At 44.6% G+C, this 25940-nt stretch overlaps 1 protein-coding gene across 1 annotated transcript in view; it reads right to left on the reverse strand.

Moving 5' to 3' along the window:
- STK3 (serine/threonine kinase 3) overlaps nt 1-25940 on the reverse strand; it is a 1148864-nt gene that overhangs the window by 532277 nt on the left and 590647 nt on the right. The window contains exon 7 of the mRNA XM_086966048.1: nt 2159-2296. Within this exon, the coding sequence (XP_086822174.1) occupies nt 2159-2296 (138 nt within the window). The remainder of the gene's footprint in view (nt 1-2158; nt 2297-25940) is intronic.

Consider the following 25940-nt stretch of genomic DNA (forward strand, 5'->3'; position numbering starts at 1 on the left):
AGGAAGGAGAAAATCAACAACATTAACATGATTATCCAAGATCTGCAGGTTAAGCATGACGTTAAAGAGATACTTTTGGCATGACAATGTGAAATAGAGGCATTTGGATAACATTTCTGATAATGGAGAAGCACTGCCACTGCCCAGGGCTGCTGCACATACATCAAATAGCAGTGTTCTGTATTTGCTATCTAAAATGTCTCAAAAGAGTTCTAGTCAAAGTAAGCAATGGCTGCGTAATCAAAGCAGATGTCAAATTTAATTTCTCTTTTACTACAGAATAAGGAGTCAAGCCTTGAAAAAAAAGACTTGGATGGAGGAAGAGTTCAAGCTACCTTTGTTTTTGTCATAACCAAGTGAAATCCCATGGCAGGCAGTAAAGTTATTTTTGGAACCAGAGAAGTTGAATTCACAGCTGCGTCAGGACCCGCTGGAATAAGTTAATTATCCAGGGTGGGTGTGGACATTTGCTCTGAGTAATTAAGAAGATTTCTTTCTTTAAAGTAATCCACTACAAAATACACAGATCTCATAACAAAAATCATGGGAGCCTTAGTGATCTTTCATTCCAGATCAACATCCAGACCCCAGGCCAACTAACATCTATTTCCTCCCAGAAAGACACTAGAAAAGTTGCCTATCACTGGTTATAAGGGGAGGTACGAAACGTAAAGATGAACCTTAACATAGTAAAAAATGTTTGTAAACCAGTGCTTTGGGGCCATAAATATTTGTCAGATAGACCTGAAGGTCCTGATTCAAATTAGAAGGAGGCGTATGACGGATGGAATGTGGTAATTAACCTAAATTAGGTGGAAAAGTCACCTCAAAAACATTGCCAAACAAATCACGGAGAGCTAATCTGTAGGATCAAAAATCTCTTTCAAACCAAAATTTTTATCTAGTTCAGAAAAAAGAGGTACAGAAGAAACCTTCAATACAAGATAAGTCACAGATACATTATCTGCCCCAGAATCTGTACCAATTAGCATTTTTTCTTTGATCTCCTATTCTTTTATGTTTATTGTCAATATGCATATAAGAGGAATTAGACTAGGGATTTAGTACCAGTATTATTCTTTAAAATCTTCTTCGCTCCCCAAGTTTGTGCACCTTTGTGAACCAGTGTTATGATGGTACTTTAGTAAGATGTTTCATGCAACCTTCAAGTAATCTTGAGTACTGATAAATTGGTACCAGAATCCTGCAGATTGAATGGCAGAACCTTCTTGTGGTGTCAGGGCTCAGAAGCCCAGAAGCCCAGAGCAACCATTTCTTGTTCGGTGATATTCCAAGGTGATATAATTCCTCTGTGGAACCTTTAAGCTGTGGTTTCAAAAGAATATTTTGTACCACAGAACTACAAGTCTTTTACATCAGTGTTATCCTTCCAAAAGTTCTAGCAAATGTGTGTGTACAAAGGATCATATTTTAAGCAATGTTAGACATGCTTGAAAAGGGGGTGGCATTTTATCTACCACTGCCTAGACACACCAGCTTCCGGACTGCTGTGTTTTCTCTGTCATAGAAAGCAGTTAGCAACTCGTGGTCTTTGGGTGAAATGAAGCACAAAAATACTCAAGAACTAGTCATTTCCAGGTATGAAACGCACACTATGGATGAGTCAGTGCTGAGAACTGCTTGCTGCCTTCTGTGCACTATTTTAACTCTCACATGCAGAAGAAAGGGAGGCAACTGGTTTTTAGCCTCTTGTCGACACATTTTGAGTGAAAGACAGTCATGTTACTTTGTCACTTTATGCGAATGCCCCACATACATTTGTAACGTACATGCGCCTTGCTTTCTCTTGACATGTGTCTGAGAATATGAAGGACTTAATGGTGGCTGCTGAGTGTTAATTTCAGCTGGTAAAGTTGGAAAAGTTTCAAAAGTCATATTGGTAAAATGATCATGTCTGCACGATTTTTGTAGTTCGCATTGTGGGTTTTTCTAAGCCTAAAAAAGTGTGTTATGTGAAGGCTGCCCTTAAAAACACTATCTGAAGGAGGGTCGGTGCAAACTTGCAAAGTGTATATTTATAGCCATGGCGATGACGAAACGTATTCTTGGTGTGACACAGATGTTATGGGCCCTGTATGGCCCAGTCAGATAAAGAAACAAAGGCAGGCGAACATTAACTCCCGTTTTGAACACCAACCTGCAAAAGCTGCGTTGCTGTAGCTCGCTGTTCCGGATTCTTCACCAGACATTTCTTAACAAAATCAGTAAACTCATCAGTCCAGAGCTCTGGTTTTCGGAAAGTTGGCGGTGGATTTGTGGGAATCATAAAAATGGCCTAGCAAAAGAGAACACAATGCCAGGGGTTACAGAGAATATGTAAAGATCACAAGTGCTTTATTATAACAGTATAAGTAAACAAAATGCCTTAGCCAGTATTTCTTTCTAACTGTAAATCAAAAGAAAACATTTTAGGGGCTCTCAGGTTTCGTTCATGGCTAACATCCAAGAGGCATGCCCCTGTGTTAGGAATGGAGCCGTTCCCACAACACTTCATCACATCAAACTGAACTCCACCGAGGTCATCTTTCCTGGTTTTATCAATTATTACTTTTTGTTCTTATAGAATGGTTTCCCATTTGACCTTTAAGCGCAGATTCTGAGTTAGATACACTTCCTATCAGCCACTCCTTAAAAAAAACTAGGTGGAGTTGCTGTAAAACAATTGCCTTGCACAAGTCAATCAGGGGTTAAAGCCACATCCTTGAGAAGAGAGCAGCAAAAAAAATCCCAATCACAGGAAAAGGGTCAGTAATATATGTGCCCAGAAGACAGCTTTCCGTGAGAGGCTGGGGGGGCTGAGAGGGGGGGGGAGGAGGAGGAGAGAGAGAGAGAGAGAAAGAGAGAAAGAGAGAGAGAGAGAGAGAGAGAGAGAGAGAGAGAGAGAGAGAGAGAGCGCAGCAGCTTGACGCCATCTTCTCTGTCTCCCTAAGACCCTGTCTCTTCCTGGTCGTCAGGGTTTGGGGGCATTAGGACAGCGTTTTTTGGGATCAGGGCAGTGCTTTAAATGGGCTAGTACTGTCCGGTACTGAGTACCAGCAATTTTTTATTTTGAGGGGGAGAGTACCGGCACTCTCAAGAGACGTAATACTTTTAATTGGAGTGTACCAGCACTTCTCAGAAACAAGCAGGTACTCTGATACAGAGCACCAGCACTTTTATTTTTCCATTTCAAGCACTGAATCAATGTGACGACATTCAAGACACTTGGTACAGACAAAATAACGATCCAGTCTCTGTGCACTGTTACCTCAATCCAAACATGTAGAATGCAATGTCCATGTAAGTGTTACTATTTAAATTTGAGACCAAAAAATAAGGGGCAACACTGTAACCCACAGGATCTGAGTACATGTGTCACAGCAAGAGAGATCACACTGACCAGTGCACTCAGCCTACTTCACAACTACTTCCCACGGATCAGCCAGACATCTAAGACAATGATATCACTGGCATGTGAAGACACCACTTCTATGTAGATTATCTGTCCTAAAGACATCTTTCTGGTCATACTTTGTATTTAAGATATGAACAGTACCAGGCTGTTTCACAAAATGTCTTAATTTTTTGTCTTGATGAAAACATGGCTCGGTTAATCTTCGATGTTCAGGTCAAAACATCGAAATCAGTGATATTGTTTAACCGCTCTGACAAAGTGTTGGCTCAGATGAAGACGACTGAGGACTTGGCCTCTTCTTAAGATTCCTAAGGTCCTGGCCATAACTAATATGAAGCAGGCTGCATTTTTTGCTGTTTTTCATCGTTGTCTTTTGTCAAACTTACACCACTATATGTCGCACGCATGATACACCGAGCAGTGCAGCATCCCTTTATTCCATTACCTCCTGTATTCGCAAGCCTGTTATCAATATATGATGGTTTCTGCTTATAAACATTGGGCCTGATCCACAAATGTTAATTCATATGTATAGATGTACTCCTGCATCTAGATGTAACTCGCCACTTTTTTGGCTGTTCATCATTTCCAAGTGAAGATTTACACACAGTTGTAGACTTGCATGTCTCTACCCTCTCAAAGAGGGTGTGCAGCCACTTATGAATGAATTTAGGAGTTTAAAGGTACTACAAGTAACTTTTCACTAGTTGGTGAAGATTTCTGCCATCGGTGTGAGATCCCCAACTGAGGGGGGAAGAGACCACGCTATAGGAAGTCCAGGGAAATGTAATAAAGTTTATTATAAAACAATAAATTGTAATGCAAAATATAAACATAATAATTCATAATGTAATTTACCAGTAACTGATGAAATGTTACAGCATATTAACTACTCAAATTAAATGTGCATCAAATAATGCAATTAGTTAAATATATAAATGTACTATATACATATTGTTAAACAACAACTTAAAAAAAATACTATCCTCGGGGGAGCGCTAGGTGGCGCCGGACCAAGATGGCTGCACCGTAGTGAAGCTCTCGCCTAGCCGAGCCTAAATTCATCCTTCAAGCCATCCTGACCAGAATAAACTCCTCGCCTGCAGAGTGCCCTGCACCGCCTCGCTGAGAGGCACACACCAGTACCTGCATCTTCCATGTGGCGCATCGGGGGCCGGAGAAATCTGCCCCGTTTCCCGTGAGCGGCTCATCGCGCTGCCCTGCGGTTCCATCCTGCTGGGGGAGCCTGCTAAGAGAGACCGGGGATTCAAAGCCTAGGCGGAGTTTCCCGCATCCTGGACGGCTGTGACGATTAAGTTCCCCTGCAGCTGCGGGGCATACCGAGGCGGCCTGGTGAGGAGGTAAGAGGCCCCTGGCAATAACGGAACTGCTGATCGACTTCTCCTCTGCCTGGGCGGCCTGTATTGCGCGGCCTTCTCCTTGCTGGGGTTCGCTTGGAGACACCGGCCCGACCCGGCGCTGGACCTAACCTCGCGGCCGCCACTACTGTCCTGGCCTGCATCGCCCAGTCCACACCGCTACCACAGGGCCCCCACGGAGACGCCGCCTCTGGGGCCCCAAGGAAGGACGGGAGTGGGACCACTACCACATGGCCGCTACGGCACACCTCGTGACATAACGCCCGGATCCTCCCTGAGTCCGTGCCAACTCGCCCCTTCGTGTGCCGGGTCCCATAGCAAGCGGCTTGACCACATCACATTGCCGCGGACTACTGCTGGAGACGGGGCCTCCATTGCAGCCTCCATTGCACCCGACCCCCCCGTCATGAGAGAGTCCGCCCTGGGTATATCCCACGCCGCCATCGCGGCCATCTTGAGGTGAAGCCTGAACTGCTTGGCACCACCGCAGCGGGGTTTAGGGTGGTAGGTGGCACGGACTGGCCGCCACGAACCTCCAGCAAAACACATCCGCCTCGCCCCGCTTTATCTATTGAGTGAAGGGCCCCCTCCCTCACCATAGATCTCTGCCTGCACCGATGGTGCGTGTTTAAGCCCGCACTTCTACAACAACCAAGGTCATTTGCAGTGCTGCTCTCGGACACCTTCAGCAGCAGCCTTCTCCCGCCCATGGGGTGTCGACTGCGCACTACCCGGACCAGTGAAACACTTTTGGATCCCCCTGGGCTCTGCGACGCAAACCTCGTGTGGCCTTATATGTTGACCCGCCACGGCTCGCCCAGAACGAGCGAACTCACTAGCGGTACTGTGGACACTTCAGGGGCGAGATAACTCATTCTTGTACTGAAGGGGTCCGAATATTCACCTACTAGGTACTTTGGACGCCGGGTGGACCACGTACAACCTCCTCCTACTTGCCAGGCCTGCGGCCTCCAGACCCCCGCCCCCCCCCACCCTGATTTTGACTACCACGAATCTGGCGGATTCTACAGCCGCGGAATCGCGGACGCCGAGACGTGCCATGGGCCGCGGTGACGCCAAACAGTCCAAAATTCAGTTTGAAGCCAGAAAGACTTCCAAAACGATGCCGGGATCAGAGGGGAGCCCTACTACATCGACTCCACCAGAGGAGGACTGGAAATCCCTACTTTTAGGCATGAAACAAAGCCTCTCGACAATCGATGCCAAGATTGACACCATAAATGCCCGCATGGATGGAGTTGTGGCGAAACTGGATCAACATGATACCCACATAAAGGAGGCCGAGGACAGGATCTCCGGACTGGAAGATGGGGCCACCTCTGGCAACCGTCAGGTCACGCAAATGGACAGACTCCTCAAGATCATTGTAGATAAAAACGAGGATTTGGAAGCTAGGTCCCGCCGAAATAATGTCCGCATTTTAGGCCTGGCGGAATCTACAAATACGGGGAAAATGGAGATCTTCGTGGAGAACCTGGTGATCGAAATGTTTGGGAAGGAATCCTTCTCCCCACACCTCATTGTCGAAAGAGCTCATAGATCCCTCGCCGCCCGCCCTCCTCCAGGGGCTACACCTAGACCCATCGTAGCACGTTTTTTGAACTATAGAGACCGCGACGCGGTACTACGTCGTGCACGCGAGGTTGGCACGGTGAACTACGGCAACACAACCTTATCCTTTTTCCCGGATTTTACCCCCTCGGTGCAGGAGGCACGGCGTAAATTTGTGGCGGTCAAAAAGAAGTTACAAGCTCAGGAGTTCCCCTACGCCATGCTCTACCCTGCGAAACTAAACGTCTCCTACCAGGGCAAACACCACATCTTCGTAAATCCACAACAAGTGGAAGACTTCCTCAAGCAACACAAGAGGGAACGTGCCGGGGAAGATGTGGATGGACGACGCTCCAGATCGCGCTCACCGCTGGAACAGCAGGACCGATACTGGTTAGACTCTGCCTGGCCCACAGGACCCGAATACCTGGACATTGCTGATCACGAGGTGCTATGTCTCTGGTGAGGTACTTTTACTGACTTACTATTCACTGGTCTGCGTGACACTATGTGCTCAGCAGCCCACCTCCATCCCATGATGGACGACCGGGTTACTACCTAGTGTCTCGTGGGTGCGAGTAAGGAGGCAGGTCGGGCGCCCCTAGATACGAATCCCCAATGGGCGAGCCCCTTTGCAACCTCTCCCTCCATTGGGTAGGGGCAAATGGAGAATGTTGTTTTATTTTTCTTTGGCTTTGGGTGGGTGGGTGGGTATTCTTTGCCCGGCAGGTTGGGGTTGCCGGTGTGGGAGGGTGGAAGTTCCGACACACCACTGACATGGTTGTAACAATATTAGTGCTAATGTGGGTCGGGATTGCCAGAACGGGCTACAGGGTTTCTAGATGCTCTGATGATGTTGTTTATTGTGTGAACTTTAAGGTCGTGCTTGCGTGTTGCAGATTTCTGTATTCTTTGGGATGGGTGACGTAACAGACACGCAATCTGCCCAACAACTACAACTGACCTCATGGAATGTACGGGGGCTTAACAACCTGAGGAAAAAAAGGCAGATTTTGAGTTATCTGGATAGACCGGGAGTGTCCATTGCCATGCTTCAAGAAACGCATTTAATGCCAGGCAATCCCCCTTTGTTTGCATCCTGATGGGCCTCCTGTAGAGTATTCTCGTCTTATTCAAATTACGCTAGGGGAGTCACGATCTTCGTCAGACATGGGGTGCACTTCACTCCGGCAGGGACTGAAGCTGATGCGAGTGGCAGATATTGCATGGTATGGGGCAGACTCCACTCACACACAGTCCTATTTGCATGCTACTACGGGCCTAATACGGATGACCCGACTGCACTCCTTACACTTTGGGGTAAAATTCAATCGATGGGTATTGCTCATGTAATTCTGGGAGGTGATTTCAACAACACACTTCGGCCAAACATGGACAGATCCCACCCACAGGCGACACACTACACGCACACTCAACGCACCCTATCAGACATTGTAGAAGAACACCGCCTGATTGATGCTTGGAGGCACACACACCCCTCGCTCAAGCAGGGCACACACTTCTCTGCTATACACTCCACCTGGGCACGTCTTGACTACGTACTTTTGATGGCGGGCCTTTCTCCATGGCTGGTCAGGGCCTCACCTTCTCCGATCACTCACCAGTACTCGTGTCACTACGCATCCCTCTAGATGTCTCCCCTTACTTAAACTGGCGTCTCAACCCTGCACACCTAACCGATTCGGCCTTGAAAGTGGACCTAGAACAAGACATAAAAGACTTTTTTGACCGCAACATATCATCAGTTTTCAGTCTCACAACAGTTTGGGAGGCCTTTAAGGTCACCGTAAGGGGGTGGTGCATTGCTAAGCGGGGTGGTGTCCTCAGATCCCTACGAGACGAGCTACATAATAACTCTCTCATATATCCAGAGAGGCAATTACTTATTGCACTATATGCCGACGACATGACCCTTTATGTGCACAAACCTCAGGAGAATCTAAACCCCCTGTTGCGCGAGATCACCAAGTTTGGGGGTATCGCGGGAATACAAATAAACTGGTCGAAATCAGCCCTGTTTCCACTGACTGACAAGACCACGCAATTCCCCTTAGATTATCCCTTGATCTGGGAGGCAGATGAGATCAAATATCTGGGCATCAAAGTGACTAGAAACCGTGATACCCTCATCAGGGCCAACTACAGAGCCGTTCTAGACAAACTGACTGACAACGTTACTAGGTGGATTCATCTTCCACTGTCAATGGCGGGACGTATCACCCTGATTAAAATGGTAGTATTACCCAAGTTGCTGTATCTTTTCACTAATATCCCGTATAATCCGGGTGCCCACTTTTTCCGGGCCCTTAACTCACAAATTTCACGACTCATTTGGGGTGGTAAACAAGCTCGGATTGGCATGGGGACACTAATGCTACGCTGAGTTGCGCTATCCCGAACGTGGGTAGCGGCACCGGATGCACACAGAAAAGAAAATTTCCAGCGAGGTAAGTTGTACGTTTGAAATTATTTTATTGCGAATCAAATTTTATCTTCATTCAAAATGTTGTATTCACGTGATGAAATTAATACATCAATCTTCATTTCTTTGTTAATTCAAAAGGTTCCCCATGAATTCCCAATGCATTTCGGGCGCAAGGCCCTTCATCAGGGGATTTAATTATACTGTTGGCAAAAAAGAAAAATGATACACATATATTAATACGCCATCTCGTATGCATAAAGCAGATCAAAACATTTCAAAATATCCATAAATTGTCTCTTAAGCATTAATCTGGATATGTACATCAGAAATATGAAACTGACCCGGTTTAAATAAATAAAGTACACATTTAACCCCTAAGAGTTGTCGGGTGTGAATAAACGTCAAACAACACAAAAACCGCGTGTCTGTGTGTTTAAAAAAGAATGGAAATGGCTATGACCGTTAAATTGTATGGGTACTAACTGAGGTCCGTTCGGTGGAAGGAGGGTGATAGCGGGTGGAAGAAATGAATATCAGCAACTAGAAACACGTAAGCAAAGAAACCCGTCTAAATTGATAATACCATCAGGCACCAAGTGTATGGGGAAGGTCTCAGCCCGGGTGGGAAGAAGGCGTGATTGGCGAAGGGCTGTGGGATAGATTCTAACAGACGGAACCCGAAGGGTACCGGCTGCAATTTAAACTAATCTGGGATAGCTTACCGGTATCAGTGCGGAGCACTGGCAACAATGTCGCCCTCCATGTGCGTCGGCGGGATGGAATGCGGAAGTACCGTGAGGGTTTTTTACGTGAATGACGTGTGACGTGTACGGTCATGGGATGGACGGGGGTGGAAAACAGACTGCTCGGGGTCTGAGATGTTCGTGTACCCTGGTGGAAAGACTCGTAAAAAACGAGGGTGAATGCCGGAGATGTGTAACAACAGGCGCAGCTGTACAGGGCCAAAAAAGCACCAAGGCTGTAAGCGGTCATGTATGGAAACACTGTGAAAATTGTAAAAATTAATGCACAAAAAAGAAAAAATTAATAATGAACATCACCACAATAGGAAAATAGAATACACATGTCTATTGCACGGTGCGGAAACTGGGTAATTTTATGCAACATGGTGATACTGGGTACGAGAGAAACACAATAATTCGCGTATCTTGTTACAGAAAGCAATGAAAGTCCATCCGATCGTTTAATCCTTTAGGATAGGTCGTGGTAAGACGGTCTATCCAATATATTTCCCGTCTCAATAAATACTGGCTATTGTCTCTACCGGGTAAAATACTCGGTTGTTCCAACACCAGAAATCTTAGTTGACTGGGAGTATGATTGTGAAGTTCAAAATGTCCTGCCAAAGGGGATTTAGAATTCTTGGTTCGAATGTTGCTCTTATGTTCTGTGAGCCTGGTTTTTATTTTTCGCTCAGTCTTGCCAACATAGGCCAAGCCACATGGGCATTTCAACATATAAATTACATTGCGACTGTCACAGGTGGCAGATACTTTCAATTTGATCACTGTTCCTTGACTGGGATGTCTTACTTGATTTCCTTTAATGATAGCGTTGCAATTACCACAATTGTGGCATGGCAGTGTGCCTTTGTGAACTGCTGTTTTTCTTTCAGTTTTGGTGTTCAATATCTCTTTGATGTTTCTGGATCGCTGGTATGCGAACCTGGGTGGACTTGAGAAAATACCCTTGAAATCTTCTTCAAGTGCCAATAATGGCCAGTGTTTGAGAATGATTTTTTTGATCCGATAACTTTCTGTGGAATATTTCGAAGTGAATGCTGTTCTCTCTTGTTGGGTGGTGATTACCTTGTCTTTCAATAGTGTGGTTCTGGAGATGTTAGATGCCTTAGTTTTTGCTTCCTCGAGGATTGCCGTGGGATAACCTCGCTTCTGGAATTTATCAATGAGTTTGGGAAAGTTTTCATTGTAAATTTGTTCAGATGAAGATATTCTTTTTACTCTTAATAGCTGAGAGTACGGGAGGTGTTGTTTCAAAGATGGTTGGTGGAAACTTTGAAAATGTAGCAAATTATTTCTGTCCGTTGCTTTGGTAAAGATCGTCGTTTCCAATTGACCCTGTTTGTTTTCAATCATTACATCCAAAAAGGATATTTTGTCTTTCTGTATGTTGTAAGTAAATTGGATTCTTTCATTTACCTCATTCAAGTTTTTGATGGCATTCATCAGGCTTTCCCTCGATCCTTTCCACAAAATGAAGATATCATCTATATATCTTTTATATAGGATTAAGTTGTTAGTCCATGAGTGGTTGTTCAAAATGTGGTCGAGTTCGTACCTGTACATGAAAAGATTCGCGTACGCCGGTGCGGCGCAATTTCCCATGGCGGTACCGGAGGATTGGATATAGTACTCATCGTTCCATTGAAAGTAGCTGTGGTATAAGGTGAAATTTAGTAATTCCATGAGGAATATCGTGAAATTTTCTTCCATTTCTGATGTCACCAAAAAGGATGCCACTGCTTCTGTTCCTAAGTTGTGAGGAATTGAGGTGTACAAAGATTGTACGTCAATCGTGCATAGTAACATTTCTTTGGTATTTGTCAGTGCCTCTTCCTTCAAAATGTTTAAAAAATTTGTGGTGTCCTTGATGTATGTGGACATTTTTTGTACGATGGGTTGCAGGTGTTTATCAAGATATCTTCCTACCGGTTCATGGATAGAATTCACCGTTGAAACAATGGGCCGACATGGTGGGTGGGTGGGATGTTTATGAACCTTGGGGATCATATATATGTACGGCACTGATGGATTATCTTTGATGAGATAGTTCTTCTCCTTGGTTCCGATGATGTCGAGGTTAATGGCTTTATCAATGATGGTGGTCAATATCGCAATGAACTGTTTTGTGGGGTCATTGGAAATCTTGTGATATATTTGGGTGTCTTTGACATGGTTATCCAGTTGTTGTTGGTAGTATTCAGTGTCCAGGATGACGAGGGCACCGCCCTTGTCAGCCTGTCGAATGGTTATCTCCGTGGTCTCTGCCAATTTCTTAAGAGCCTGATACTCTTGTTTTGACATGTTGGTAGATTTAGATGAAGGTTTTTTGTATATTGCTTCAATTTCCTTAGAGATCACCTTCTCGTAAGCGTCTAGTACTTTGTGACTTGTGGGAGGCGTGAATTTGCTTTTGTTACGTAAACCCATCAGTGTATCTTTGGTGGGTTCAGAGGGTTTTGGAACGACATTCGAAAAAAAGTGTCTCAATCGCAAAAGTCTCATAAACTTGTATATACAAACTTGGCTGTCCAATGAATTGGAGTGATATGTAGAGACAAACGTGGTGCCCTTTTGTAAAACTTGTTCTTGCTTGGTGGAGATTTTGTATTTGGACAAGTTAATGACTAAATTTTCTGACTCCTCGTATTTTTTGCCACTATGTCTCTTATCCATCATTGATAAAGCCATTAACCTCGACATCATCGGAACCAAGGAGAAGAACTATCTCATCAAAGATAATCCATCAGTGCCGTACATATATATGATCCCCAAGGTTCATAAACATCCCACCCACCCACCATGTCGGCCCATTGTTTCAACGGTGAATTCTATCCATGAACCGGTAGGAAGATATCTTGATAAACACCTGCAACCCATCGTACAAAAAATGTCCACATACATCAAGGACACCACGAATTTTTTAAACATTTTGAAGGAAGAGGCACTGACAAATACCAAAGAAATGTTACTATGCACGATTGACGTACAATCTTTGTACACCTCAATTCCTCACAACTTAGGAACAGAAGCAGTGGCATCCTTTTTGGTGACATCAGAAATGGAAGAAAATTTCACGATATTCCTCATGGAATTACTAAATTTCACCTTATACCACAGCTACTTTCAATGGAACGATGAGTACTATATCCAATCCTCCGGTACCGCCATGGGAAATTGCGCCGCACCGGCGTACGCGAATCTTTTCATGTACAGGTACGAACTCGACCACATTTTGAACAACCACTCATGGACTAACAACTTAATCCTATATAAAAGATATATAGATGATATCTTCATTTTGTGGAAAGGATCGAGGGAAAGCCTGATGAATGCCATCAAAAACTTGAATGAGGTAAATGAAAGAATCCAATTTACTTACAACATACAGAAAGACAAAATATCCTTTTTGGATGTAATGATTGAAAACAAACAGGGTCAATTGGAAACGACGATCTTTACCAAAGCAACGGACAGAAATAATTTGCTACATTTTCAAAGTTTCCACCAACCATCTTTGAAACAACACCTCCCGTACTCTCAGCTATTAAGAGTAAAAAGAATATCTTCATCTGAACAAATTTACAATGAAAACTTTCCCAAACTCATTGATAAATTCCAGAAGCGAGGTTATCCCACGGCAATCCTCGAGGAAGCAAAAACTAAGGCATCTAACATCTCCAGAACCACACTATTGAAAGACAAGGTAATCACCACCCAACAAGAGAGAACAGCATTCACTTCGAAATATTCCACAGAAAGTTATCGGATCAAAAAGATCATTCTCAAACACTGGCCATTATTGGCACTTGAAGAAGATTTCAAGGGTATTTTCTCAAGTCCACCCAGGTTCGCATACCAGCGATCCAGAAACATCAAAGAGATATTGAACACCAAAACTGAAAGAAAAACAGCAGTTCACAAAGGCACACTGCCATGCCACAATTGTGGTAATTGCAACGCTATCATTAAAGGAAATCAAGTAAGACATCCCAGTCAAGGAACAGTGATCAAATTGAAAGTATCTGCCACCTGTGACAGTCGCAATGTAATTTATATGTTGAAATGCCCATGTGGCTTGGCCTATGTTGGCAAGACTGAGCGAAAAATAAAAACCAGGCTCACAGAACATAAGAGCAACATTCGAACCAAGAATTCTAAATCCCCTTTGGCAGGACATTTTGAACTTCACAATCATACTCCCAGTCAACTAAGATTTCTGGTGTTGGAACAACCGAGTATTTTACCCGGTAGAGACAATAGCCAGTATTTATTGAGACGGGAAATATATTGGATAGACCGTCTTACCACGACCTATCCTAAAGGATTAAACGATCGGATGGACTTTCATTGCTTTCTGTAACAAGATACGCTAATTATTGTGTTTCTCTCGTACCCAGTATCACCATGTTGCATAAAATTACCCAGTTTCCGCACCGTGCAATAGACATGTGTATTCTATTTTCCTATTGTGGTGATGTTCATTATTAATTTTTTCTTTTTTGTGCATTAATTTTTACAATTTTCACAGTGTTTCCATACATGACCGCTTACAGCCTTGGTGCTTTTTTGGCCCTGTACAGCTGCGCCTGTTGTTACACATCTCCGGCATTAACCCTCGTTTTTTTACGAGTCTTTCCACCATGGTACACGAACATCTCAGACCCCGAGCAGTCTGTTTTCCACCCCCGTCCATCCCATGACCGTACACGTCACACGTCATTCACGTAAAAAACCCTCACGGTACTTCCGCATTCCATCCCGCCGACGCACATGGAGGGCGACATTGTTGCCAGTGCTCCGCACTGATACCGGTAAGCTATCCCAGATTAGTTTAAATTGCAGCCGGTACCCCTCGGGTTCCGTCTGTTAGAATCTATCCCACAGCCCTTCGCCAATCACGCCTTCTCCCCACCCGGGCTGAGACCTTCCCCATACACTTGGTGCCTGATGGTATTATCAATTTAGACGGGTTTCTTTGCTTACGTGTTTCTAGTTGCTGATATTCATTTCTTCCACCCGCTATCACCCTCCTTCCACCGAACGGACCTCAGTTAGTACCCATACAATTTAACGGTCATAGCCATTTCCATTCTTTTTTAAACACACAGACACGCGGTTTTTGTGTTGTTTGACGTTTATTCACACCCGACAACTCTTAGGGGTTAAATGTGTACTTTATTTATTTAAACCGGGTCAGTTTCATATTTCTGATGTACATATCCAGATTAATGCTTAAGAGACAATTTATGGATATTTTGAAATGTTTTGATCTGCTTTATGCATACGAGATGGCGTATTAATATATGTGTATCATTTTTCTTTTTTGCCAACAGTATAATTAAATCCCCTGATGAAGGGCCTTGCGCCCGAAATGCATTGGGAATTCATGGGGAACCTTTTGAATTAACAAAGAAATGAAGATTGATGTATTAATTTCATCACGTGAATACAACATTTTGAATGAAGATAAAATTTGATTCGCAATAAAATAATTTCAAACGTACAACTTACCTCGCTGGAAATTTTCTTTTCTGTGTGCATCCGGTGCCGCTACCCACGTTCGGGATAGCGCAACTCAGCATTTTACTTGGTCCTATAGTCCCTAACGGATTACCGGATAGCACCAACTCAACGTTAAAGACCATACTTTGAAATCTTATACACCCAGGAGTGCGATTGTCCTAAAACCACACCAGTTCGACACTAATGCTACCCTATCACCAGGGTGGATTCGATGTACCCAACTTTCGGCGTTACTATGACTGTGCACAGGGCCATTTCGCAGCATATTAGCTTCACCCCCCACCATCCATGGCGCATTTGGCAGTCGAATACGGCTATATGAGGCCAGAACAACCATTGGGCTATCTCTACTCTGGCGCCAAGATTGCGGACCGTGATCCCACCACGGTTGACTGTACAGTGCTTGCCTGGAGGCGCCTAGCTGAAGCCATGGGAACACCGTTTCTCTACTCGCCACACATGACCCTAGCACATGACCCAAGACTTAGTGTACCTTGTGAGGAAATAGGCCGTAAAATGCACACAAGACTAGCACTACACACATGGGGTGACTTATATCTTCAGGGCAGCTTCCGCACATCGGCGCAATTCTTTGGAGATGGCACGCCCTCGGTCATGGATACGTTTCTATATGTACGGCTAAGACAGAATGTCAAAGCGGTCACCCCCCACTTCCCGGATGAACCGGACACAGTTGCGCCCCTTCATGCCCTGCTCCAGTCAGATACCCCGAAACATGTTGTTTCCATGCTTTACAAACATGCACAGACAACCCCATCGCCCCCCTCTCTTAGAACGAGACGAGACTGAGACGTAGATCTAGACGCCCCAATGTCGGACGAACAATGGGAAGAGAGTTGCGCGCATACTACTGCAGTGACGGGTAACACACGTCTCAGACTGGTACATTATAAATTTCTACACAGGCTTTATTATACCCCGGCCAAACTGCACCGCTTTCAACTCCGGGATGATAACCGATGTTTGCGTTGCAGGGCCGAGGGGGCGGACTTCCTACACCTCGCATGGACGTGTCGTGCCGTGACGACTTTCTGGGAGGAAGTGTTTGCGGCCATGTCGGACATGGTTGGTACGACCATGCCACCTTGCCCAAAGATTGCTTTGCTGGGGCAGGCATGTCCTGCTTTGAAGTCTCATCGTACATTTTTCGCGCTGGGTCTCCTTCTGGTGAAACGACACATGGCGTGCCGGTGGGGACGCGGACGGGCACCCAAATAAAGACCTGGCTGACTACGATGTCCACATGGCAAGACCAACTGCATAATTATGCTGAGCTCTTGCTGCATAAATCACGGCCCAGGGACATATGGGGACCACTTACAGCGTACCTTCTCCGACTTCAGGCCAGTACCCAGACTGAGGACGATACCGCGCAACAGGGAGACGCTCCTGCGATACCAGGTCCTGCACTGCACTCCTAAAGTACGTCACCTGTGGCATCCACCTCATTACATTTGCCTTGTCCATCACATGTAACACTGCATGCGATACTACATATCGGAGCTCCTGCACTATAATAATCAACATCCACTGTACACCCGTGATGTCAGGGATACACATCTTATGTCAACTACACTGGTCGCATCAACGACAAAATAGTCACACTCCTTGTTCTCTAGCTCTCTAGTTGCATTCCCCTAACCCAAGGGATATACACTTAGCATGACGTATTAATAGACAACATCTAGTCATAGTAATCAGAGACCATCTCTAACAGCCAACGAAATCCACAATCATGATTGAGGTTTTGAGCAAGCCACCCCATTTGAGAGCCAATATAACACTGTATGAGAATATCAGAGTAAGTAATTCAAAACAGTAAATTCAGCCATTTGCCCCATACCTTAGGGAACTTCCGAGGACATCCTCGGGCCTCGAAGAAAGGTTCCTCCTGGGCCACGTGTATGACAGGGCAGAGCGCCAGGCCACTAGGACCACTCTGGTAATAGGCGGGATTGCCTGTGGAATGGGGGCCCGTATAAGTAGGCTTGGATTTGCGGAAAGTCCATGGTTCTAAGCTCAGTCCAATAGGCCGGGTCAGCCCACCCCCCGTGAACCAATCATGGATGACAAGGAGTCTGATAGCCAAGTAGTAAAGATGAAGATTTGTCATTCCCATCAAAGGGCGGGGTACGGCAGCGGGCCAGAGCAATTTGCGGCCTCCCACAGGAACCTGGCAATTAACCCGTCAAAGTCTCGGAACCAACTACCCGGGAGATGAGATGTGGTATTCTGAATGATGTATAGGAAGCGGGGGAGGATCATCATTTTAAAGAGTGTCCCTCTTCCAAGGGGATTAAGTGGGAAGATTTGCAAGCGCTTAAGGTCGTTTTTGGCTTTTGTGACCAGGGGTGCGATGTTAAGCATCCATTCCAAAACTGGGAGTAGAGTCAGCCAGATCCTAAGGTATTTAAACAATTGTCTCCTGATGGGGATACTAGATTGCCAATCAAAGCAAGCCCTGGAGAGGTAGAGGGGGATCAGAGTGGACTTCGCCGGTTTGAGCCGTAGGCCCGAGACATTCTCAAAGGCCCGGATCACCTCCAAGCAGCATGGGCCAGAGCACTCCAGATCCGTCGTGAATAGCAGGACATCGTCTGCATATAGGGCAATTTTATCCAACTGATGCGGATCCCAGGACCACCCTCGGATTTGGGATTCATTACGTATGAGGAAGGCCAGTATTTAAATTAATTTAATATTCATTCCTATGGGCGTAGTGTAATACACTGCCTCTACTGTTTACTATGGCAGTGTATCACAGTAGGTATACACCTGTTACAACGCAACTTTTACAACTACCTACTGTTACAACGCAACTTTTACAACGCATACCATTACAACGCATTGCGCTGGGGGGCGCTCTAGGATAGGGAATAAGTATAATTTACTATCCAACACCTTCCCTAGTATCCACGGGGACTGGAGTTAGAATAGTAAATTATACTTACCACTATCCAGCACCTCAAAGCGCTATGCGTTGTAATGGTATGCGTTGTAATGGTCGCGTTGTAACAGTAGGTAGTCGTAATGGTATGCGTTGTAACATGGTACATCCATCACAGTACCAGTAGTTGCCTTGCTCACAGGGATTACATTTAAGCCTGTAACTTCAGAAGTATAGTATGTACATTGAAACAGTCTTACTCTTTTATGGATGTGTGTTTTGTATTCCAAACCTCTCCTTAACATTTCCTTAACCCCACCATTTTGTAATTATTTATTTCCCATTTTCCACCACTCACCCTGGTCCCCTTTTTTCCACCACTCACCCTGGTCCCCCTAACACCTACTCTAGAACAGTACACTTAAGATTGCAGTGATCTCTGCCACCAGGTCAGAGATCTTCTCACAGAAAGGATAGGAAAGGCTGAGGTGGCAATCTCCACCCATAGGTTTCTGAAAGGCATTTTGAACAAACTAGTACTACTGGAGCACTACTTTATGTATTACAAAATGCAGTTTGTTAATCTGGCCCTCTCTCTGCCATCTGGTTTGTTATATTTACACAGAGTGCACATTATTTTGCTCCTTACTAAGGATCGCAGGGAACTTTTGTTGTATCCCTCCCAAATTGTCTAATGTGTTTACAAGTACAATTCATTACAAGACCGGAGGCTACGATTATGCAATAACCTTTTATTGTTGCTCCAACATGCAGCCCTTTAAAACCTAACAAATACATCATAAAGCATTACATGCATTTTAGAATGTTCAAACAGTATATATGCCCAAGACACAGAATCCTCTTCCTCTTTTATTAGCTGCTCCTTACAGATGAGCACGTGCATGCTAACTATTCAAACTAAAACATCATTGAACTGCCTTAAATTGATACCTGTTGGGAATTGTTTCTTATACACGTGGATCTCAAAGGTCACAATACTATTCCCAAGAGCCCAGAAACTATGGAAGGAAATATCGGTCCAACTCAGGTTTCTTTTCTCGTAAAGAAGAAGGACTAGGGATAGCGTCCTGTAATAAATTTAAAGAATTAAACAAATGCCTGGTATAATGCCATTACAAAATGGAGGGGATCCATCTACTGAAAGACATATTGCAGTAAAAAGACTGGTTCGTGAAATTGGATTTAAAGGACGTATATTTTTCATTACATATGGGAAAAGACTCTCAGAAATATTTATGGTTCAGGTGGAGAGGTGTCCTATATTAATTTCTTGGTCTACCTTTCGGGTTGCCCTCAACTCCTTGGTGCTCCACCAAGGTGACGCGCCTAGTAATTACCTTCCTGAGAGAAAGAGGCACCGGACTGATAACCTATTTAGACAACATTTTGCTAATGTCTCAGAGCAGGTTAACTTGGCTGAAACATCTTGTGTGGACAAGGAGCCTTTTAAAGAGTTTAGGGTTTATAATAAATGAGGAACAGTCTACAATGGTCCCTACACAGAGCCTAGAATTATTGGGTTTTCAGGTGGATACCCAATTATCTCAGGTAATTCTTCCACAGAAAAACATGAAAAAAATAAGGAAGGAGATAAAGGTTGCTATGGACCTAGCGAAAGTCCTTGGACTTCTATCATTGTCCATTCAAACCATCTCCCCAGGTACATTGCAAGACAGAGCACTGAAGGCTTTGCGACTGAAGAAAGGTTTGTGGTATGCAGGCTCAATTTCATGTCAGGAGGATCTAGAATGGTCGTTAGACAATTTAGTTGTCTTTAATGAAATTGAGATTCTCTTTACATGTTAATTGGAGAATCAGCATTTACTTACAGAATCCATTCTCTTGCTGTGACAACTAATTACATTGACCAGGCCATCATCTTACTGACCACAGTGGTCAGCCAAGTCTCATTACGCTAAATGATATCTAGTGAGTCTCCGAGGCAGGCCCAACACGACACCTGCATGTGGGCCAGTCAGCATCAAGAAGAACCTCCAGTACCCACTAGAATCCAAGGCGCAAAAAGGAGCACATAGCACTTTATAGGAAGGACAGTGGGGTTGACAGAAATGATTGTGTACGTGTGCCAGTGTGTGCATATGCATGTGAGCCTAGAGAACAAGGCCTCTTTGCACAAAGCAATATTAACTGTCCTTTGGGTCATTCACCGCATAGGCTAGGAGGCTATCAGTGTCAGACTGACCTAACAATGCTATACCTTGCAAACATATCATTCACTGGTCAAAGTATACCTAAATACATGGCATTGACATGCTTATGAAGCATGCCAGGATATATGCCATTGACTTGCTACTTGACATTGCCTGTAATATAGCACTGCCTGGCCTATGTGAATACGAGGGACATAGCAGTGACTAGCATATGAAGTCACATATTTTAAACAATGTATGCATCTGCAGTGCATCCTCCTATGTACCAGAAACAGTGTATATATTAACAAGGTAGTATGATTGATCATAGGCGGCAGAATGGTTATGTTGATAAATTGTGGATGATCAATGGTGATGAATAGCACAACAGAAGGACAGCACTTTACACATAGTTGAAGTTACACATTTTGAAACGTCTATTATTTTGAATTAAAATACATATTCACAGCTTCAGGTGCACCCAGATGAAGCATTTTGCCAAAAGGAACAAAACAATTAGTCGTATCAAAACTGGGGTCAGAACCCAGATCTCAATGTTTCATGGTCAGGCGCTTAGCCGTCAGACCAAAGCCCTCCCGTCACTAAAGAGCAACAAGAGAAAAAAAATATTTTTATTTTTAACCTAATCTGGTCCACTTTCAGTAATCTCAGGAAATTGTGTTTCTGATTGGTCCCTTTGTGAGTCCTCCAAGTTGACATAACAATCTGTGAGAAATGAGTGAGAGAACAGCCTTCCTTTATTTTGCCTACTGAATGTTTGCTCCTTTCATTCCCCATAAACAAAATTGGAAAGAGAAACTCTGACTGACAACCGTCAATTGCTCCAGTCCTTGAAACCAGTGATACCTGTTGAACTTCGAGCTTCTGGAGCCTCGTCTTATCTCCAGATAACCGTAATTTAAAATTAACACTGTGGCAGTAGCTATTGGCAGTCAAAGGAAACAACTGCTAATCTAGATTTCCTTTACAGAGGGTAGCATAAAGTTGACCTAAACTGCATCTCGTACTGCACAATATGTATTAATCGGAGAAGAACTCATTTGAACCAACTTATTAAAGGCAACCGTTAAAAATGTAATGGAGAACTATATACTATTGAATGCCCGTTACACAGTTTCCAATCAATATACAGCAGCAGAATATCTTATCACAAAGCTGAGATGCTGGTGTTTAATAAATGACTAGAGCCATAAAGATTATATTGATGCCAATAAGGCTTCCAGCTAAATTGCCTCACAACAAAGCATCAATGAGTACAGATCCAATTTATCACAAAGATCACACTCCTTGCATTTTGTCAGCTCCTCCTCGATACCACACATTTCAATTTCATATAGACACACCTTGTAACTTGCCTTTCTAGAAAGAAATGTGAACATGTTGATCAAAAGTTCAACTAGTGAAAAAAAGAACCTAAAAGTTTAAAGATGTTCATTTTATCCTTTCCTAGGTGAGACCTACCAAAACTGAGGCTAAAGGTGAATTAATGAGCTTTAAGAAGAAAAAATGAAAATGTTGAAACTGAATCATTGCGACCCTAAGATGTACACACCTATGATACTAGTACTCATGTCAGATCAACCATGTACATCAGGGTGGTAATTTACACATGTATACCTGTGATTTTGTATAACACCAATAAAGTAACTTTAAAAAACAAAAAAAGATGTCATGCGGAGTTCTGCAGTTTGTTGGAGAGGTCAGGTACGACAAGCCAGAGATATAGCAACGAGTAAAGGAAAGAATAAAAACAAGCGCTGGCATAGCCAATAGGTCTCGCCTTTGGAACCTTATAAGTGATTAGCATTGCAGTACATTATCCCCCACTGGAATGCCCACACACTCTTACACATCTTTGAATAAACGCACACGTTTTTTTTTTAAGTCGATATGACAAAGGAGAAGGTGTGGTATAACGGCCACAGCAGCCAACCATGCCCCTCCTACAGCCACCCCGATGGCTATCAGCGAAACGGATTCCGGGCCAACCCCTATGCCCATCCGGCTGCACAGCAGAACCTCCCCGCTGCTTATTGCCACGTTGATGAATGTTAGCTCCATGTCATTCTTTTGTTTTAGACTGATGTCTGACAGCTCAGCAGCCCCATCGCTGATGGTCACCAGCTACGTCCCACAGTAATACCGCACTACTACTGCCTGTGTTCATACCTCCGCTGGCTGGCACTGTTGGTACTGGCCCATCACTCATTTCTGTTAAGAAACAGAGCAGCAGGATCGATGCCCACGGCTAGCAGCACCCGTTACTCTCTTCTGCTGGGAAAAAACCCTGCAAACCCCTCCTCTGGGCTGACGCTTCAAGGCGCCTAACCTCGTCCTACCCGCGCAGCAGATGACCAACAGGCCAGTAGCACCGTGAATTTGCTCACCTCATCTGCTGGTGCTGGTCCAGAGGTTCCCCCAGCTCTGGCAGTTAATCTCGGCCAAGCAAATCCCTCTGAACGGGGCTGGGAGAGCCAGGGACCCTCACCGCCCCTTTTAAAGGGCCAGCTTCAAGGCACGATTCAGTCTACAAGTGCATATTTCAAAGTTTGTTCCCTCATCCTCTCAAGAGGGGTTCCACAGAGATGCTCTGTACTCTTAACATTCTATAGAGTTTTATGAGGCACAGAAGTGTATATATTTTTTAATGCACGGTCATCTCTGCTCCCTTAGGCTAAAACCTGGGGTTCACTGAATTTGGGGAGTTTGTGGCGGGAAGGGGGTCCGGGGGTGTACTCACATCTGATCGAGGCAGGAAAATTAGGTTAGGGAACGTCCCCTTCTACAGCACACCGAAACAGGCATGGATCATACCTGGCCTCTCTCTAGCGTTTCAGAGTTTTTTCTTTTCTATCTATTTCTGCGACATTTGGGGTGACATCTGTGAGTTTCAGGGAGATCCAGCCAACCACATCCGTTTCAGGGAGATGTCGAAGACCAGGGTGCGTTGGTGTGCTCTGGAAGCAGAAGTCAACCCTTCACCCACTGAATACCCCCACACAGAAAAGAGAAACCCTACTCCTTCATGGAGAGCCAATGATGGCTGTGAGTGTTTACCTTAATTATAGGCGGGTTAGCACTGTAGACCCCATCAGGAAAAGAAACAGTAAAACTCCATTTAATGGAAAAGCAAAACGAGAGGAACAAGGGAGTATTTTCTTTCTAAACTAGGAATTAGCCGACCTTTGCCTTTGAAAGACAGCACTGTAAACAAAATTGTGGCTTTGATTTCATGTGGAATGCCCAAACCAGCTGAAACTGCAGTATGCGTCGGTTCGTCTGTGGTGATCTCTGCTCACTGAGGTGTCAAGTTTCATATATCCACTGCCGGCTCCCCACCAAAGACAAATGCATGGAACTTATTACATTTACAGTGAAAGGACCATTTGCCCCTTTGCCTAGGTGTTTCGGGCATTACAGAGGTCAAAGGCTGAATTTCTTGGCTGGATAAGACAGCAGGAACTGAAACGAGCACGGCCACGAAAGTGAAAGACTGCGCTGTGTTTAATGATCCAAGACGAGGAATGCAGCTGGCACCGCTGCTGGCTCCTGACAGCTCCATGCTGTGGGAGTAAACATTCAGAAAAAAGGTGGGACATGCCTTTGGCCAATTGCGTGCTTTCATTTTTGAAAGCCACACGCAAAGGCCAATAGAATGTGTTGGAAATTAAAAAAACACACACGTGTTTAGCGAAAGTCTTGAGTGATTCTAAGAGGCCTCTCCATAGAGCAGCACATGAGCTCTGCGCTAGGCTCGACCTAAAGACCTCTAGACTAAAATTAATAGAAATTCTACCAGCTAAAGACTTAGCCAAAAAGCCTTCTGCACTATATGACGTTGGGGACAAGGTCGGCAAATTAATAGCATGGTTGGACAGGAAAGATAGAGCTGGTCGTGTTGTGCCGGAAATTGAGACAGAGAGTGGGGTCCTAGTCACCGACCCGCAGGAGATAGTGGCATGCTTCGCTGATCACTTTCGCTCGGTGTACTCTTCCGCGTCGGATAGACCGGAGGAGGACTCATGCTTGTTGTTGCGAGATATTGCGCTCCCGTGCCTGTCTGAGGCGGACCGAGACCTTATGGACGGTAAGATCACTACAGATGAGGAAGCGTTAGCAATATGCTCCCTGAACTCTGGTAAGGCGATGGGTCCCAACGGTCTCCCGATTGAGCTTTACAAGCTTCGCCCGGATAGGATTGCTCTGTATTTGAGAGACATGTTCCTGGAATCCCATGATCGTGGTCTTCTCCCCCGCGATCAGAGATTGGCGTTGATTGTGGTAATTCATAAGGAGGGGAAACCGAGGAATAGGTGTGCTTCGTATCGGCCGATCTCATTATTAAATTGTGAACCTAAGATTCTTGCTAAGTTGTTGGCTAATAGATTAATCAAGGTTATTAGTGATTTGGTTCACCCGGATTAATCTGGCTTTATCCCGCACAGGAATACGGCGTTGAACCTTAGACGCCTGCACAGGGCTCTTGCAAGGGCCTTGATGCTGCGTGAATAGGCCATTTTGGCGTCATTAGATGCCACGATGGGGTTTGATACTATTGAATGGCCGTATCTGTGGGTGGTGCTAGCTAAATTTGGTTATGGTTCAGATTTCATCAGATGGGTGCGTCTCCTCTATACAGACCCGCTTGCCCAGATAGTGGTTAATGGTCGCATCTCTGAGCCATTTTGTCTTGGGCGGGGTACTCGCCAGGGTTGCCCGCTGTCTCCTCTTTTGTTCGCGTTGGTCCTCGAGCCTCTCGCGGCTTCGATCCGTTGGGAGCCCTCGATGAAGGGTATTAAATGGTCTCCACAGTTTGAAGATCGTATTTCCTTATATGCGGACGACATCTTGCTGTATTTGACCTCCCCCAGGAAATCTTTGGTAGTGCTTTGTGATGTTCTGACCTCCTTCGGTAGAAACTCTGGCATGGTCATTAACTGGGCGAAATCCTATCTGTACGTTCTTAGTGGCGAGATACCGATCCTACCGCGTAACTGTCCTATTCATATAGCACAGGAGGGGTTTAAGTATCTCGGAATTTACTCGATGGACCCCATGGTTCGATACGAAAGGAATCTTCGGAAACTCCCGTTGTCGATGCTTGGGCGGGCGGCCCTTTTTAAAATGATTATAGAAAGGGTGAGCAACCCAATATACCCTTGCGGGCTTGGGTAAATAATCTGTTCAGAAAAATGGGCCAGCAAGGGATTTTGTTTAAATTATCAGTGTCAGCAAGTTAGGGACTCCAGTTAATTAAGAACCCACACTACTACCAGTTAGTTGGCTGAATATAGTTTCTCTAATACAAGTCAACAATGTTACCACACTAACAAAATGAATAAATACAATAACCAGGTTTTTTTTAATCAAAAGATTATTATTTTCTTTAAGACAAAGGAATTTAATCAGTGATAAAACAGGGTACAGGAAAATGCATTTGGAATATAAAAGGAGTGTCTTATATACTCCTATAGTACATTAGAAGGTAGGTCTAGACTGCTAACAAATAATAACACAATGACTTCAAATCAAAAATAAATAAAAATCAATGGTGATTGATGAGTAACAAGCAGAATTAGACTCAATAGTCGACGTTTCGGTCTTTAGGAGGGAAGGGGGGAAACTTTTTCTTTGGGACAAAATGACTACCGATGCTGAGAATAGTGGGCTTATCTGGTGAGTACCTACCAGTTACCCCGTTGGTGGTGCGCCCGTGAGGGGTCATTTTGTCCTTTGCACTT

This window comes from Lissotriton vulgaris, chromosome 4_1 (assembly GCF_964263255.1).
Source record: "Lissotriton vulgaris chromosome 4_1, aLisVul1.2, whole genome shotgun sequence".
In the NCBI taxonomy this organism is placed as follows: domain Eukaryota; kingdom Metazoa; phylum Chordata; class Amphibia; order Caudata; family Salamandridae; genus Lissotriton; species Lissotriton vulgaris.